A 17912-nucleotide genomic window follows, 5' to 3' on the forward strand; every position below is an offset into this window, starting at 1 on the left:
AGTTGGGATTTGAACCCTTCCACCTCACACGGTGCTGGGTCCCAGTGCCAGCCCCTCTCCCCACCAGGGGGTCTGAGAGCCCCTCCCAAGCCTCATCCAGCCATCAGTTGGCTCTGGCAAAACTCATCCCAGAAGCGTCTGTGTTCTCCGTGTCTGCCCGACCCAGAGCTATAATGGTGGGCCCATGAGTGGTGGCGCCGACAAGCAGGGGTAGAAGGTTCTGGACGCTCTATCACTGCCTTGGTGTTAAGCCAGAGCAGCTGAGGGCCCAGCCCTTCCCCAGACCAAGAACGGTCTCCCAGGACTATACAGAGTGGCCGTCATAGCAGCAACAGGTGACCTTGTGACCAGCGGTGCACCTCATCTCGTTTATTCCTCCTGTAAATGCGCGAGGTGACAATGCATCTGAACGTTAATGTCCCCCAGACGCCCCTGTTGGAATCCTAGTCCCCACTCGTGTGGTATTAGGAGGTGGGGTCATCGGGAGGTGCTGAGGTCGTGAGGGCGGAGCCTGGAGGATGGGGTTGGTGCCCTGGCGAAGGAGACCCCGCAGAGCTCCCTGCCCCTTCCGAGTGAGGACACGGCAGGAAGTCTGCAGCCGGGAGAGGGCGCTCACCGGGCCCTGCCGGCACCCTGAGCTTGGACTTCCAGCCTCCAGAACTATAAGAAAGAAATTTCTGCTGTTCACCAGCCACCCAGCCTGTGGTGTTTGCGATCGCAGCCTGGCGCTCTAAGACAGGTGAAGGCTGTGATCCTGACCCTGGTTTATGGAGGGGGAAACTGAGGCTCAGAGTGAGGAGGGGCTGGCCCAGACCACCTGGCTGGTCACCTCAGACCTGACTCATCTGAGCGCAGAGCGGCCTCCTGTCCCGAGATGAGTCATCTCGTAGCTGACTTGGTTTTTAGCTCTTGTTTTCTCCCGTCTTCTGTGACTCACTGAGAACAGGGAACAGCAAGGAGCAGAGAGACTGTGAGGAGGGCACCCTAGCAGGGGATGGGGCGGCACCCTGGGCTGGCCCCCTCCAGCTCAGAGCCCTGGAGAGGAACCGCTCCTGGGGGGCTCCCGGGCAGGGCTGAGAACCAGCTCCCTCAGGGGCCCATCAGCAAGGACCAGCCACCTCTGGGAGGACCAGGAATTCCCACCACAATTATGGCTTACTTTGCCCATGGCCTCCGCCTACCCCCACGCCCACCCCCACCTCGCACAGTGTCCCGTCCCAGCAGGTGCAGTCCTTTGAAAAGAAGGAAAAGTCCTTTGAAAATGTCTTGACCCTGCTCCCAGGGAGAGGTGGGGTCGACATCCCCTTTCTTGAATTTAGGGGTCTTAGGACTACTTTCCCAGCAGAGTCCATCGGAAATGCTGCCGTGGGACTCCTGAGGCTTGGTCGGAAAAGGCCAGGCAGCTTCCTCTCGTCCCTGGGACGCTCGCTGGGGAGGAAGCCAGCCGCCAGACAAGGAGTCAACAACCCCGAGCCCGCCACGCAGGGTGCTCCCATCCATCGCCAGCCGAGCTCCCAGACCACCGCCAGCATCCGCTTCCGGTCACTTGAGAGGGCAGCTTGGCCGTCCAGCCCAGTCGATGTGCCCACCACCCAGTGAGGGACCCCAGCTAGCGAGGATCGCCCAGCTGAGCCCTTCCTGAACTCTGCCCGACAAGATCCGGGGCAGCACGGAACGGGGGTGGCTTGGCACCATTCGATGTGGGGTAACGTGGAGCAGCGGTTGATGCCCAGCGTGTGAAGTGCTCCGGAGCGTGTCTAAGCAAGAGGCTCGGGTCCCGGGCTCCACCCCAGCCCCTGCCAGGCCCTGATGCAGGCCAGATCAGGGCGTCCTGGCCTCGGGCAGAGACGGGGGCAGGTGCAGCCAGCTCCAGGCAACATTCCAGACGCCTACTGGGTGCTAGTTCCGGGGGATAAAGAGACGATAAAGGAGAGGCCTCTCTCCGCCCTTGAAGCCCTTGTCATCGGCCAGCCGCCCTCCGAAATCCCGGCAGAGGCCTGAGCTGCAGCTTTCGATAAAAATCAAGCTCCTTGACACACAAACCCAGCTCCACCCTCTTTGCGCTTTCCCTCAGGCAACATCCCCAGGGAGCCTTTGTCTTCCGTCCCCTTTGCCCGCTTCACTCCTCTCCTTCAGTTCTGAGCTCAGGTGTTGCCTCCTCAGGGAAGCCCTCCTTGGTGCCCCTGACCGGGCCCAGTGCCCTTGTAATTCTCTCATAGAGCCTGGCTCTCCTTCCAGAGAGGGCTTATTGTCTGCACCTGTCCCAAGTTCTCTAACGAGCTAAAAGCCCATAAGCCGGGAAGCTAGAGACCTAGCTTGCCTCCGGCTGCTTTAGGTGCAGGAAAAAACTGGGGCACGCGGAGCTCACAAGATCTAGTGGCAGGCGTGATGCAATGAGACCCGAGCCCCTACCGGACACCCACACAATCCTCCCTGCTCCTTAAGCCTTCCCACCTATGGCAGTAGGTAAGACTGTGGCCCATTTTGCAGATGAGGCAACTGAGGCCCAGAGAGGTTAACTAACTTGCCTAAAGCCACACAGCTGTGCACAGAGGCGCAGGTATTAGAACCCAGATGTGGCCGGCATGGAGCAGTGTGACCATGGCCTTGCCCACACCTCACAGTGTCCTTCCTGCTCTCATTGGGTTTCTGCCCTCTCCCCATGCCTCGTCCGCCCCTCACTGCACACTCAGCTCCTCCAAACCCGGCTGTCTCTGGCTCTGAAGCTCCTCCGACCCGCTTCTGAGTTCCCACAGGGCCTGGCATGCTGGAAGTCGTTTTTAAGCTCTAGGACAACCTCAGAGAGGGTGTCAGGGCCCAGCAGAGGAGGGCGCCCTCTCTCAGCTTTTCCTGAAAAGACAGAGTGGGGGGTTCTGGTGACTGGGGAGATGCCGCAATCCTGCTGTCATGTCACTCTCTCCAATCCAGGGCCTCTCTGTTCCCCTAAGACTGCAGTGCCAGAGACACCAGGAGACCTGGGTTCGAATCCCGGCTCTGCCACCTTCTAGCTGGGTGGCCTCAGGTGAATCACTTGGTCTCTCTGAGCCTCAGTTTCCACAAAATGGGGACGCAGACAGCACCTATTTCTTAAGGTTGTCATTAAAAATTAAACAAACTCCTGAATATCAATGTGCCTCGCCCCCAGGAGCTCTGTAAATGCCTATTAAATCTGAACACGACAATTGCCTTTGTTCTTACAGTACAGAAAGAAGCTTTATAACACAAAGCCGACAAACTTGTTTTTTGAAAAACAAAACAACATTTATTTCTGTAAACTGTTTGAGTGCAGATGTTCGTTGCAACCCCAATACAGCACAGACCTCCTCCCCCCAAATGAAATGAGCCAGGAAAAAAAGAACAAAACAATATAAAATGTGCTCATGAAGAACCAAGCCAATCTCATCTTTCTTTGAGAAAAAAAAAATCCTTTTGAATGCGTGGCGCAAACCTAGGGATGAGACCCGCAGATGCTCTGGTCCCAGGAGGGCACGGCTGCCGCTCCGCACACGGCCAGGGTCCTCGCTGGCGGCAGAGGACCGTCCTCAAAGTGAGGAATCTGCTCCCAGTTCTCCCTAAATCCCATCCTGCACCCCTTGCCTCTCTCCCTCGCGTCCTTGTCGCTTGGGGAGCCCCTGAAGTTAACCCTGAAAGAGTCTCTCGTCCAATCTGGACTCAGACCTTTGTCCCACTCCGGGCCACAGTGAGATTTCCATGACGAGGGTGGGAACGAACGAGCCGTTTCAGACCAGGTGGCAAAGCCACTGCCAGGCAACTGTTAAGGCGAATTTTCTCTCCTCTCTGGGTCTGAGTCAGGCCGACGGTCTCCCCACCGAGCACCGTCTCTGTTGGCCACGTAGCTTAGGCAACTCTGAATGGGGTGGGGCGAGGGGCGAGGGGGCACATTCTGGGAGGTCTGAGCCCGAGGAACGGGATGAACGTGTGTGCTCATGAAGGCGACGGGCGCAGCCCCTGGGCAGCTGCCCCCTCCGCGGTCAGCAGGCGGGCACGCCATGGAAAACCAAGATGGCAGCACTGGTCCAGGTTCCAGAAGCAGCATGAGGCCACGATGGGCTAGGTACGCGTCAGAGAAATGCCAGGGAAAGGGGTCACCACGGGAGGAGCCTCAGATCTGATGAGGCACGTGCCCTTGGCATCAAAATGATTTTTCTTGAGAACGAGAAAGAGGGGGAAGAAAGAAAAAAAGGATGAAAGAAAGATGTTCCATGAGCGTCGTGAGACAGGACGTGGTGACAGGGCCAGGGAGGGAAGCAGGGAAGGGGAGCGGGTGTGGGCAGGGTGGCGGGCGCTGCCTCTCATTGCGTCTCCTCTCCCTGGCGGGCTGGCGGGCTGGCGGGCTGGGAGCAGAGGCCGCGGTCCCCTCCCCAGGGGAGCAGGCAGATGACTTCAGCAAGGGGCGGGGGTGGGGCTGGGGTTACTCCGTCTGGGCGTCGTAGTTGGCTCCCCCCGCCTTCTTCAGCTCGCTCTTGATGAAATCTTCCTCCAGCTCCTTCCGATCGCTGATCACAAACTCTTTAGCGAAATTCTGCAAGAACAAAATAAAACACAGAGTTCCCGTGAAGAAGGAACAGGATCCAAGCGTTGCTCAGGCAACCCGCCAGGAAGTCTTGGCACCTAAAACACTAAGAAATGATCAAAACGAGAATTCTGTGGCAGAGTGGTTTGGCAAAAAAAAAAAAAAAAGAAAAGAAAAAAGCACGACTAGAGATGAGAAAATGGGTGAAGTCCGGGTACTGCGTAGTCCCAAAACCATAGAGATGGTCAAGGTCAGATGTGCGTTTGATTTCTGGCTCTGTCTTTTTTTGGCTGTGTTACCTTGGGCAAGTTCCTTCAACTCTCTGTGCCTCAGTTTCCTCATCTGTGAAAAACCAGCTTGTCAGGAGAATAATAGGAGATGAGATTGGAAAGAGGCTAGTGTGCTGGTAAATGTTTAACACCAGGTTCTCGGAAAAAAAGAGAAAAAGGGGAGAAGCTTCGTAGCTTTTGCCTGTTTCCATGGTATAAGTAGTCCCACAATGACTGGCTGGAGCTGGGAAGAGATACCTGGCTGGCTCTCCTAAGCTGGTACAAGCTAGCTTCAGGCCCCCCTGGTTGTAACGATACAGAGCTTCCGGTCCCAGGTCTGAGGGATCGGCCTGGGCACGGAACACACAAGAGGGGCTTTCCAGCCATACTCAGTTACTTGGGGGGGGTGGGGGGGGGGTTTGCTTGCATTCATTCAACAAACACCATGCCACATGATGGGGCCATAGTGATTAACAAAATGGAAGCAGTCACCGTCTCCTCTTGGGGTGCGCAGATTTCAGCCATAAAACCCCACAGGCCTGGCAGACATGAGGCGCTCAGTAAAAGCTTGTGGCATGAATGAGTGAAGCAGCTGATCTGGCTTATCAGATAGCCCTGAGCCACGAAGGGCAAACAACTGTTTTAATACATGGATCATAAGACTTCAATAAATAAGGGAAATTTCAGGACGGCAACAGATAAGAATATAGAAAAATTTACCAAAATACGAATAACAAGTCTGAAGGCCAGAAAATCATCCACATCAAAAAAAAGTCCACAAGGAAATAATATAAACAATGACCACCATTTATGAAGCACCTATGGGTACCGGACACTGCCACACATCAGCAAACTTAATTCTTAAAACCCTTTCCTGGGACCCAGCAATTCTACTCCTAGAATCCACTCAAAAGACATGAAAGCACACGGCCGCACAAACACTCGTACACAAATGTTCACAGCAGCATTATTCACGACAGCCAAAAAGCAGAAACAACCCAGCGTCCATCGACAGATGACGGATAAACAACACACAGTCCATCCGTACAGTGGAATATTATTCGGCCATGAAAAGGAATGCTGCACTATTACATACTACAACACGGGTGAACCTTGAAAACATCGTGCTAAGTGAAAGATGCCAGACAGGAAAGACCACAGACTATATGATTTCATTCATATGAAATGTCCAGAAAGGCAAATCCACAGAGACAGAAAGCAGATTATTGTTTCCAGGGGCTGGAGACAGAAACAGGAAATGATAGAAATGTTCTAAAATTAGATTGTGATGATGGTTGCAGAACTCTGTAAATTTACGAGGTCACTGAATTGTACACATAGGTGGAATTAATTTTGTGGTATGTAAATTATACTTCAACAAATCTGTTTTTTAAAAAATCATGTAAAATGACCAATATTATTTCCGTTTTAAAGATGAGAAAACAGAGGCTGAAAATTACAATATTTGCCCAAAGTCGCACAGCTAGAAGGTCCTGTTGACTCCAAAGCTGGCATTCTTAAAAGCGTCACCATCTCCTTTTGGGGATGATGTTAAAAATGTTTTGGAACTAGACAGAGGTGGTGGTTGCACAGCATTATGAACACACTAAATGCCACTGACTTGTATATTTTAAGATGGTTAATTTTATGTTATATGAATTTCACCTCAATTTAAAAAAAAAGAATACCAAAAAAAAAAGTCACCGTACCTCCCAAAAGCATAACTAAACCAGGAGAACCTCAAGGTCGAGTTTTACAGTATAAAGACAAACCGTCTGCCAAGCCACTAAGAATACTAACAGGGAGGGGAACGGACGTTAACATTTATCAAGAAACTAATATGTGCCAGGCGCAGCCTCACACATTTTCTCAGTTAATCCTCCCTCAGTATATTAGCTTTTTTTTTTATGATAAGACCCACAGGTGGGGCTTGGCGAGATTGTGTGACTATCCCAGAATGAGTAAACATCGTCTGACCCTTTCTGCTCCCTTCCTCCATACTGTGCTGCTAAGAGTCTTCATACGTCCTCAGGACAGAGAGCGAACACGAGCTGGATGTAAGAGCCAGAAAAGAGAACTAAGAATTAACGTGTTTCTCCGCCTGAGCCCCCGTGGCATGAGGAAGGGGTGGAGAGCACATCGGAGAGGAGGAAGCCAACAGCTCAAGACGCCTACAAAAGGAAGTCCAAAGGTCCTCTGTTCTGTGGTCGCCATATACGGCAATCTAAAGAAACAAGAACACCCCTGTTTGTATCTGTTAGCCATTAAAAGATTCAGATTAAGAAGACGTTTGATAAGATCTGAGCAATCAATGCTGGAACTGTCCATGGAGCCGTGCACAGTCCACTTTGAAACCACAAGTATAGGGGACATCAAATTATGGACAAAAGGAGGAGCAAACGAGGACAGCAGAATCTAGCAAAAACATAACAATAAATATAAATGAACAAGATTACCTTCAAAGAAAGCTATGTCTCAAACTATCAAAAGAAAGCAGCTCCAAACCCTCTGCTGTGTACTGGGGGTACATTTAAAACCAAAAGCTTAGCCAAAAAAAGGATTCTATCAAACGAAAGTAAACAACCTCACGAACCCTCCAGAGGCACAAGGGGCAGGCAGGGGCGGACGGCCACGGGGAGGCGGTCCTAGCAGCCTCGGCAGGGCCCCCCTCACACAGGATGCTCAGACATCCCCACGGGCTTCAGAGGTATGACAATGCTTCCCTCAAGGGTGGGGACTCCACAAAAAGTCCCCAGAAGGTCTGAGTCAACCTTAAAACCAACTCACAGAGCCCCCACGCTCCTCCACCTCCATTCCTTCCAACAGTCTTTGCCGAGTGTGCTTCGGCTTGGCAAGGGAGGTGCCAGCACCCTCGGGAAGCAGGCCTCATTGTGTGTTTTCAAAAAGAGGCAGAAACAGCAAAAATGGCTCTCTGGGCAGCCAGACCCTGACCGGTGGGCAGAAACACTGAGAACAGAAGGAGCCTGCGAGGACTTGCCTGCGGCTGAAAACCACAAAGAACAGGTCTGTGCAAAGCAGGGCCACCTCTTGGCCACACTCACACCTCCACACCGTCAACCACCGTCCTGGCACCCTCCACACAGCACGAATGCCTGGCTGGGGCCGAGGCAGGCGACACCGGGGGCAGCCAGAGCCAGCAGGCGGGTCCTCACGAGCAAGGAGACTTTCATGGCCCAGAGCAACGCTAACACAGACGGAATGTTTAATTTTCCAGCAGCCACAGTGAAAAAGTAACGACGAACCAGATGACATTAATTTTAATAGTATTTCATCTAATTCCACCTGTCCAAGTTATTGCCATTTTAACATGCAATCAATACACAAGATCATTAATGAGATCTTCTGCATTCTTTTTTCCACACGTAGGGTACAGAACAGCACGGACAAGCCAAACCTCAGGTGCCCAGCAGCCACACGTGGTGGTGACAGCACAGGTCTCGAGAGAACAGGAAAGAGTCTGAAAGCACAATGTGCTCAATCAAGGAGAACCATTAATCACAAATGTTAGAGCCGATCTGAGTGGGGGAGGGGGAGCCTTTGGTGAGGGGAGCAGGGGCTGGAAATGTTCCGCGTCTTGACCTGGGTGGTAGTTTCACAGGTGGGTATGAAAATTCAAAATTTTTAAATTCAAAAACTCATCAAGCTGTGCACCTTAGATTTGTATGTTTTCCTCTGTGCAAATTATACCTTTTCTTGGTTAAGAAAAGGGGGGAACGTGGAGCTGAAAGGAAAGAGCGTTTGAAACCCCAGCACTCACCCCCTTGTTGGATCAAGGAGCAGCGAGAGACTCAGAGAGGGGAGGCAACGCATCCCAGGGTGCACAGCAGCCTCCCAGCGGGGGCCCTGGGGGCCGGTCCTGGCCCCAGGTCTGTCCTGTCCTCTTTCGTCTGCATCGCACCTCATGGGCTGCTCCAGACGGCCCGTCCCTCCCGCATCAGCCTTTCTCACACCCTCAAGGCTGCCAAAGCCACGGGTCAAAGACTTCAGAGCAAAATGTGCCTGTCTGGGGCACGGTCACCTGGGGCTCTAGAAAGCTCTTCTTTGTCTTGTTGAGGAACACGTGTCCCTGGCTGAAAAGGTGCAGACACCAGTATCCAAGGGGCAACGGGGAAACAGGCACGGAAAAGTCACCTTTGAGATTAGAGCTCGGGTTTCCAAAGGAAGGCTGTGTGCCACCCGCAGGCCCGCCCGAACCCTCGCAATAAAGGTGCAGGGGACGGGGGTCTCTCCTCCCACGTGTGAGATGGGCAGGGGCCGGACAAGGCACACGCTGGCCACAATAATGCATCTTTTCCCCACACGGGTGAAGATGAATTATAAACCAAAGAGCTCAGCGTGCTGAAGGAAAGCCGCGGGTCCCCAGCAGGCTGCGTCTTGCTAAGAGAAGGGGCGCCCTCCGAGGAACGTGAGCCGGATGAAAACGCACAGCGTCCAACCCGCTAGGCATTCACCTGCCCGCCCACCCCGGGCCCCCCGCACTTCCCCTCCTACAACTGTTCTAAAGCGCTTCAAACAGCAAGGTTTTGAAAATCCTTCCCACAAGGTGTAATTCACTCAACGAGAACAGGTTCTTCCAACAGGCGTGAGTCACCACAGACCAGGGAAACAACAAACAGTGAAATGGCACGGCCGCGCGTCTGACGGCTTCAGGAACAAAGGCGCCTGCGTCACCGTCGCAGTCCAGGAATGACACGACACTGCCTCCCTAGGAAGAGGACAAAGGACAAGAGAGGCAGGGCGCCGCATTTCAGGTGGGCACAGGGTACTGTCCCGTGCAGATGGCTGGCAGGAAGTTGTCACATCCTTCAGCGTGCTGTGGGGAGCTGTGGGCCAAAACCAAGCAGGGCAGCGGTCCACACGCCTGGAACCGTGACCCCCGCAGGGCCAGCCCACTCTTTAGCATTTGGGTGGTTGCCTGGGTGCTGACCCGCTTTCCTGGCGGTGGACATTTACAGAAGCTCTAACTCCACTTTGCCTGATTTCTGACTCCAGCTACATCCGGAGCATGGACGGCAAAAATGTGGGAAACACATTCCCCTCTCACCTCCTGTATGCACGGCAGACATCCCACAGCCATCGTGGCACTTTCCCTGCTGAGTCCAGACTCACCCTCAGAATCCTTCTTAACCCAAGACTCCAACTAACACCTGCTATTGATCAACTGACAAGCAGTATTAAATCCAGGCATACGTCTCCAATTTCTATGGTTAAAACTGCGCCTAGCATTTCTTGTTCCTCAGCAACACCCACTTTGGGGAATTCTTCCCAAAGAAATAATGCAACAGATTTTTTTTTTACAATTACAATACAGTCATGCGTCACAAAATGACGTTTTGGTCAGTGACAAACTGCATAACAATGGTGGTCCCATCAGATTAGTACCACATAGCCTAGGTGTGCAGTAGGCTACACCATCTAGGCTTGTGTAGGTGCAGGCTGTGATGTTCGCACAATCACGAAATCGCCCAGTGACCCATTTCTCAGCATCACTGAACACATACCCACAGGTGTTCACGGTCAGTAAATCCCAGGCTGTTTCCACTTCTCAACAGAAGTTGAATAAATAAGTAAACAGTATCTACATTGAGCATTTCATATACATCAGACACTTATTATATACAGTATCTTATTTAATTTTTACGATTCCATGCGATACAGTATCTTATTTAATTTTTACAATTCTACCCGTTACGTATTATCATCCCTGATTTTCAGAGGAGGAAGCTGAAGCTCAGGGAAGGGAAGCAGCCAGCGAAAGGCCACAGCCCCGGCGAGGTGGGATGGGACTGAAACCCACATTTGACTCCACGCCGAGGTCTGTCGCAGGCGATTGAACTCACAGGTGCACACACACGCACGCCTTACACGACATGCACTGAACAGGTCAGTATCCAGCCACTGAAATTAGGAGAACTGCAAACATTTCTGAGCTGCTGAAAGGACACACGGTGGACCTCTGCTAAAATTAATCGTCTTTGTAAACACGCGTCCCAGGGGCGAGGGCTCCGCGGGAACCAGCGGAAACAGCCGTGCGAAGCGGAGGATCGCGGCTGATCGTTATTTAGTCCCTGAATTCTGTCTGAACTAATTTTAAAAACCACAACGCCTGGGATAAACCACCGTGAGGGAGAAAACGGAAAGCGTGGGGCTTTTTCTGGGAGGGAGGGTCAAAAGGCAGACCATCGAGGGACAAATAATGACAAGAGAAGGACAAGGGTGTGGAGAGACACACGGAAGGGAAGAGAAGGAGGGAGGAAGACTCTGAAAGAATGAGATGCAAAGGGAGCGGGCAGCCTTCAGCCGCCACGAGCAACGTGGGGCACGCGTTTCACCCACGCCACCTGTCTGGACCCGGCGCTCCGGGCTCCTCGGGTGAAGACCTGCACGTGTTCTAACCCGGTGTCCTCGCACCGTGGAAACCGGACGCTGGGGACAGTGTCGGAAACCACTGCATGAGGCGCCAGGAGGCCAGCTGCTGGTGGGTCGCCTGGCAGGTGCCGTGCCAAGGCCGACTGGCCCAGGGCTGCGACCCGTCGGGGGCTTAGTGAGAGGCACCCAGGCCACCGCCCACTGGGCAGAGCTCCTGGCTCGTAAAAGCGGCTCCCATTTCCGGGCCAGGCTCAGGGTGTGGGGGCTCCTCTTTCTCGGTCTCACCTCTAGGAGCTGGAGCGCAGAGCCTGCTACAGGGCTCCACTGCCCGCCCCACCGCTACTGTGGGCTGCAATCCCGCCATCGGGCTCCTGCCTCAACCCTCCCCTTAGCTTCAGGACTCGTCCCTCCAAGCCTCAGCTTCCTTATCTGGGTCTTGGGGGCATTGACAGCACCTGGCCAGACACCAGGCCCCACGGCTCCCAGGCTGCTCATGGCCTTCGCTGTGTAACCAGGTGGTTTGTGTCTTAAACGTAAACATGAGCAACGCAGGGCCCCCGTGCCCAAATCCAGGCCCGGGTGAAAAGCACCAGCACAGAAGCCCCTTTCTGCCTCTGAGAAGAAGAAAGGGCCTTTCCACGAGCCAGGGCCGGGAAGGGGCGCAAACACTCCCCGAGAAGACAAACAGCCGAAAGCCCCTGGAGAGCCACAGGTGTCTCCACTTGGTGCTGGAGTGCCAGGCCTTCTTTGCGAGGGGGAGCAGCGGCCCCGTAAATCTCCCACCAGGGAGGTGCAGGGCTCTCCCAGCTGACCCTCCCAGCTCTCGCTTCTGCTTTCTGTTGCGACAAAAGCAGAGCCTCTGGAAATTCCAACTCACCCCCAAACCCCTCCCTGAGTGCGACTGGCTTCCACAATTAAATCAACCCAAAGAACAGTTATTAAACGTTTACTAGCTTCTGTCCAGGAATACACAAAGAACAAGACACAGTCCAGAGCCTCTGTGAACAGATTTGTTTCTTCGCTTTTTAGCACCTGTTTTTCTTTTAGGCATGAGGAATACTACGCAATAAAGCAGCCACGGTCTCTGCTGTCAAGACTACTTTCCAGCATCACTTGATTATAATTTACGGAATCTGAAGATTAATAGAAACACAGATAAAGGAGCAATTCATTCCGATTCAGGCTGGCAGGAGAATGGGATAAAGAATCAGGGTTTTGAAGGATGAATAGGAGTTCATCAGTCACCAAAATGGAGAAACCCTTTTCATATTCTTTGCTTTTCTTTAATCCTTCCAACAGCTCTATGAAAATGTACACTCCCTTTTTCATAACTGAAAACAGATTCTAGAGATAAAGTTACTTGCTCTAGGTCCTAAAGCTACGAGTTGATGGAGCTGGAATATCAACTTGGGTCTTGCTCCCCCTAGGCCCATGGTCTTTTCCATTTGCCTCAGCTGTGATGATGTTCAGTTTCCAGTTTAACAAAAAGAAAAGGTTCTACCATCAAGGAAGATTGAGAACCAATAAGTTTAAAAATAAATGTAAAAGCTTTGCTTCCTGCAGAACTTCTCAGAGCCTTTAACATGCCCACTGCAACATGAATCTAGAAAAGTAGACTTTCCACAATAGAGGTGGCTCAGAACACTTTGCCTGGTGCTGGAGGACTTTGGGAAACGTGGAGAGGGGTGAAGAGACTGAGTCGGGGGCTGGACAGGCTGGGCTGCAGGCAGAGCAGCGCTGGGACCTGGAGCAAGTCACCCAACTTCCCCAGGCCCCAGGCCCTCATCTATAAAATGGGGCTGATGACAGAACTGGCCTGGTGGTGAAGAACAAATGATTTTAATATGCAGAAAGGGCTTAAAAGTGCCAGGCACACAGTGGGGGCACAAACTCCCGTTGCTGATATTAGTGCCACGTGGTACACGAGTGACCCTCCGGGAGGAGGGTTGGGTACATCTGGTCCCAGCTCTGGGGTGGGAGGAGGTCCAGGATGGAAGCTGCCCCGGCTCCTGGGGTTCAGAAGCCATCAGAAGGCACGCCGAGCTGGCCGTCCCACCCCATCACTGAAACGTGGGTCCTCCCCGCCTCCGCTGCCTCCTGGAGGAACACTCTGCCCTTCGCTGTCCCCAGGCTGAAAGCTGAGAGGTTCCCTCTGGCTACTTGGCTCTGTGACCATTCAGATGATGTTAAAAAATAAAAGGACCACGTGACCAGACCCATTCTGCAAGGCGAGCACAATGCACCCCTGGCTGAGTCTGCTCTAAATCAGGACGGCCCAGCCTGGTGCGGGCAGGTCTCCAGCGGGGGTGACTGCATTGTCGCCGTAATCCCGCAGAGGCGCCGGGACAAGGGGACGGGGGCTCTGTCCCAGGGAGCAGTCGGGCACCTCCGAGCGGCAGACGACGGCTGCCACGAAGCAGCCATGCGTGCTGTCCACTCGGCGCATTCCCTGGGCCCAGGTCCTCGGTCACCACCGCCCCGCCCCTGCCGCCCACCGCGTGCCGGCCTGGGGCTCCTTCCGTCTTGTTTCCCGCAGACGCAGCCACAGCCGCGGCTCAGTGTCTCAGCCTGGCTCTGGACCCAGACGATAGAGACCCAGCGTCGAAGCTCCTGACCCCTCCAGGTCCAGCCCCGGACCTGCTGCTTGTTAGCCAAGGGTTCAGGACAAGTCCTCTCCCTGCTCTGGGCCTCAGTTTCCCCAAATGCTCATGCACCTGGGAGGCAGGTGAGGGTACTTGTTGAAGTCGGCGCTGGCAAGGGCGGGGGCTGTGTTGCCGATGGGTGTGACTTGGTCCAGGGCACTTGCAAGACCATTAGGCAACGTGGATCTACAAGATTCACACCCGGTCACTCAACACGTGGACCAAGCACCTCCTAAGGAAATAGTCCACAGGCAAGAAAGCGGTGCATTGCGGTGCTGTCTACAGGGAAACCTGACCAGACCAACGACCAGACCCAGTTCTCTTCTAAGCCCTTCCTCTCAACTTGCTCATTCATCCCCACAACAACCCCAAGAAGCAGACACCACATTACCCCTGTTTTAGACCTCAGGGGACTGAGGCCCAGAGAGGGTAAGCAAGTGCCCAAGGCCACACAGTGAGCGCTGGAGCTGAAACCTGAACCCTCGCCATCTGGCTCAGAAGCTACACTCCACTGCATTGTACTGTCTCTTTGTCTGATAAAGAACAAGGTTTCTTTAAAGGTAAGATACCATCATAAACAAAGTACCCCATTTAAAAAACAAGAAAAAATATCATCACGTGTCAAAACAGAATATGACACAGCAAGTCAACTCACCGAACTTGTTTTATAAATGGGGAAACCGAGGCCCAGAAGGGGAGAGACTCGCCCACAGTCAGGGAGGCGGCGTAAAGAGCCACCCTTCTGGACTGCAGTGTCTCCACATCCATTTACATGCTCTACGTTTCACACAGAGTAAAGGATGTGGGTTATGTTGCTTTCATTGCCATAAAAGCTAAGAGTCTATTAACAGTCTGAAACCAGAAGTCAATCCACTTATTCTCCACGTGGAAACTGTAGTAAAAGGCAGCTGGAGAAGGGGTCCAGTGCCCAAGGCATGGAGCCCACAATGGCCCATCTGGAAGGCCCCATAACGAACATCTGGTCCAAGTCCTCGTTAAACGGAGGGAAAAGCTGACACAGGGCCAGGTTCAGCATGATTTTAGTGACTGTCAAAAGACACCGTTATGCCCTCATAATTGACCCTTTGTTACTGAAATGTATCTGTAGCTGTAGTATAAAGGTGAGGTCTTGTAACAGCTCCAGATAATAAACCTTTCTAAATGCAGAGGTAGAAAATGCAAAAGGTAATGGTCAAAATACTACCTTGCACCTGCAGTCCAAGATGGTGTCCCAGCCTTTTCACCTACCCGCATCCCTTTCTTTTAACAACTGGGATCACGCTGCAGCTGCCAATCACGAAGCCCCGCCTCCCTGCCCCATAGGATGTACACGTGACCTAAACTGGGCCAATCAGGGCCCTTGTAAGGGAATGACTGACTCAGGGAGGAGGGCTCTCTCCTCCCCGAGGATCAACACCCAGAAGAACCACCGGAGCCTGAACCATTTCTCCTGCTGCACAAAGAGGCCGCCTGAGGCCAAACCCACGAAAATGGAGATGAAAAGAAGATTCTGCTTGAGCCCTTGATCCAGCCACACCTAAAGCTGGAAACCCCTGTACTTTCCAGTTCAGAGATCCAGGCAATTCCTGTTTCTGTTTCAACGTTATTTGAGCTTGTAAACAAATGAATTATAACCGATACTCCCATGGAAGGTCCCCACCAAAGAATCATATTTCCCAAAGTCACCCTCAGTCACTGGCCCGCTTAACCAAATTGAGAAGAGTTCTAGATTTAAAAGGAACTCTGCAGACTGCTGACGGGTACAGGGTTTCCTTTGGGGGTGATGAAAAAGTGCTGGACCTGAACAAGCGGGATGATGGCACAACACTGTGGATGTGCTTCCGGCCATGGAACTGTACACTTTAAAATGGCTAAAGTGACAAATTTTATGTTATTGTGTTCTGCCAGAACTTTAAAAACGGAAAGGAAAAAGGAGCTTTGCAGAGATTTGAAAGGCTGGCCACCCCCACCAGACACATCCTGGCAAATATTCCCTCCCAATGTCCCCCTTTCTCCTGGCCACGTCCGGGCTGACCAGCAGAGGAGGACTAAGCGTGGACCGTAAAATTCAATAGGAGACCTTTGGCCATGGAACATGCATTCCTTTGCATTTTCCATTCTGCTGCCACAAGGGAGACCTCTAAAAGCTGGTTAACCATTAAAAGCCACACTGGCCTGGAGAAAAATAGCCCGCAGGGTTGAGGAGGTGGCCTCGCAAAGCCAGGGTGTCAGTGGTGACAGGGTGCAGACACAGAGCTGCCCGGTAATGCTGATGTCGATGGGAAGTGAATGACATCACTCAGCATTTGCTCTGTGCAGGCACTGGGCTTGGAAGGTAATCTGACACCCAGACCTCGTTAAACCGGTCACCACTCCGGTTAACTCTGGAACCCCACCTCTTCGAATGTATTCTAAAGAAATAAACCAGCAGAAAAGAGAGAGGAGCAGCAGAGAGTAAAATGTTGGTTGGAACATTATTTATAAAAATAAAACTTTGGGGCCAGCCCAATGGCATAGTGGTTAAGTTTGCATGCTCCACTTCAGCACCCCAGGGTTCGCAGGTTCAGATCCTGGGCATGGACCTACACACCGCTCATCAAGCCATGCTATGGCAGCATCCCACATACAAAATAGAGGAAGATTGGCACAGATGTTAGCTCAGTGACAATCTCCCTCAAGCAAAAAGAAGAAGACTGGCAAGATGTTAGCTCAGGGCCAATCTTCTTCAACAGAAAAAAAATAAAATAAAACCTGGCAGCAACTCAAGAGGCCAACAACGGGGGAACATTTAGGACATTACAGTGCACTTGTGAAATAGGACACTCAGCCACCAGCAAAACGTTTATCACAAAGACTCTGCAGCCACATAATTTATGAAATTATGCTAAGTAAAACAGAGAGAAACGAAGCCAAGCAGAGCGTGACTTGCAGGCTGTGGCTGCGGGAACGCTCAGAGGTGGGTGAGCTCGCCCACGGAGCTGGGAGGGAGGATGGAAAACAGGCTGTGATAATGGAATGATAGGAATTTTTTTCTTTCCTATTACTATTTTTTAAATAAAAGTTTTATCGGGAGACCGTTTTAGATTTACAGAAAAGGTGCAGAGACAGTAGCAAGAATTCCCACACACCCCACAGGCTGTCTTCACAATTGTTAACGCCGTACGATACTGTGGTACCTTTGTCACAACCAAGGAGCCAACGTGGGAACGTTACTGTTAACTAAACTCCAGATTTCACTGCGATTTCCCTAGTCTTTCCGTTCTAGGATTCAATCCAGGATTCCACGCTGCATTCAGGCTAGTTTTGTGTGTGTGCATTTTGTTTTAGTTTTTCATAGCGCGATGGCTTTGAGTATATTCACACATATGTGCGACCATCACCATGGTCAATTTTAGAGTATTTCCATCACCTTCAAGGAAACCCCGTACCCAGTAGCTGCCACCTTCCAACCCTGGGTTTTGCAAAATGGAGAACCTTTGACAAGGAGACAACTCTCCCTCACGTCCCTTCCCCTGGGTGATCTTTCTGGAATTCAGATTTTCTTTTCTCAGCATGACCCCATGCCGTAGCCCCAAAGGAACCACCTTGGAGATTTCTGACAGTGTCAATTTTTGTTGTCTAGGATGGAAAAAAGCCTTTAAAATAGAGAGGTCTACAAGTAGAAGTGTTCAGGAGCTCAGAGACGAAACCAAGGGTACACCCACCTTCCCCTCTTTCCTTCCAGTCTAATGGCGCTGGGGGAGAAGTCAGCCATGGCCAGTGCCCAGCTCCCCAGCCCAGGTGTCTGTGGCATTGGTGACACAGCCTTTGTCATTCTACAGCCACCAACATCATAACACCCCCACTGGCCCTCATAAAGTTGGACATAAGGTTGACATCTATTCATTCAACAAGCATTACGAGTACCTACTGTGTGCCAGGCACTGCTCACAGAGGGCACACGTGAATTCTTCCACTGGGTCCTCACGGCCACCATTGGAAGTCCATCATCGTTCAACCTTGTGTTGGCCGCCATTTTGGCCGTCCCTCCCGCCCCCTTCTCCATGAACTGCCTGCCTCCCCTCAAAGGGAGACTCC

The 17912-nt window shown here is 52.2% G+C and overlaps 1 protein-coding gene across 1 annotated transcript in view; it reads right to left on the reverse strand.

Annotated features, from left to right (window-relative positions):
- Positions 1–3236: 3236 nt before the first annotated feature.
- The window catches only part of COTL1 (coactosin like F-actin binding protein 1), a 38728-nt gene continuing 24052 nt past the window's right edge, over positions 3237–17912 (reverse strand). The window contains exon 4 of the mRNA XM_014840357.3: positions 3237–4543. Within this exon, the coding sequence (XP_014695843.1) occupies positions 4433–4543 (111 nt within the window). The 3' untranslated portion in view covers positions 3237–4432. The remainder of the gene's footprint in view (positions 4544–17912) is intronic.

The sequence above is a fragment of the Equus asinus genome, chromosome 28, assembly GCF_041296235.1.
Source record: "Equus asinus isolate D_3611 breed Donkey chromosome 28, EquAss-T2T_v2, whole genome shotgun sequence".
Taxonomy (NCBI): Eukaryota; Metazoa; Chordata; class Mammalia; order Perissodactyla; family Equidae; genus Equus; species Equus asinus.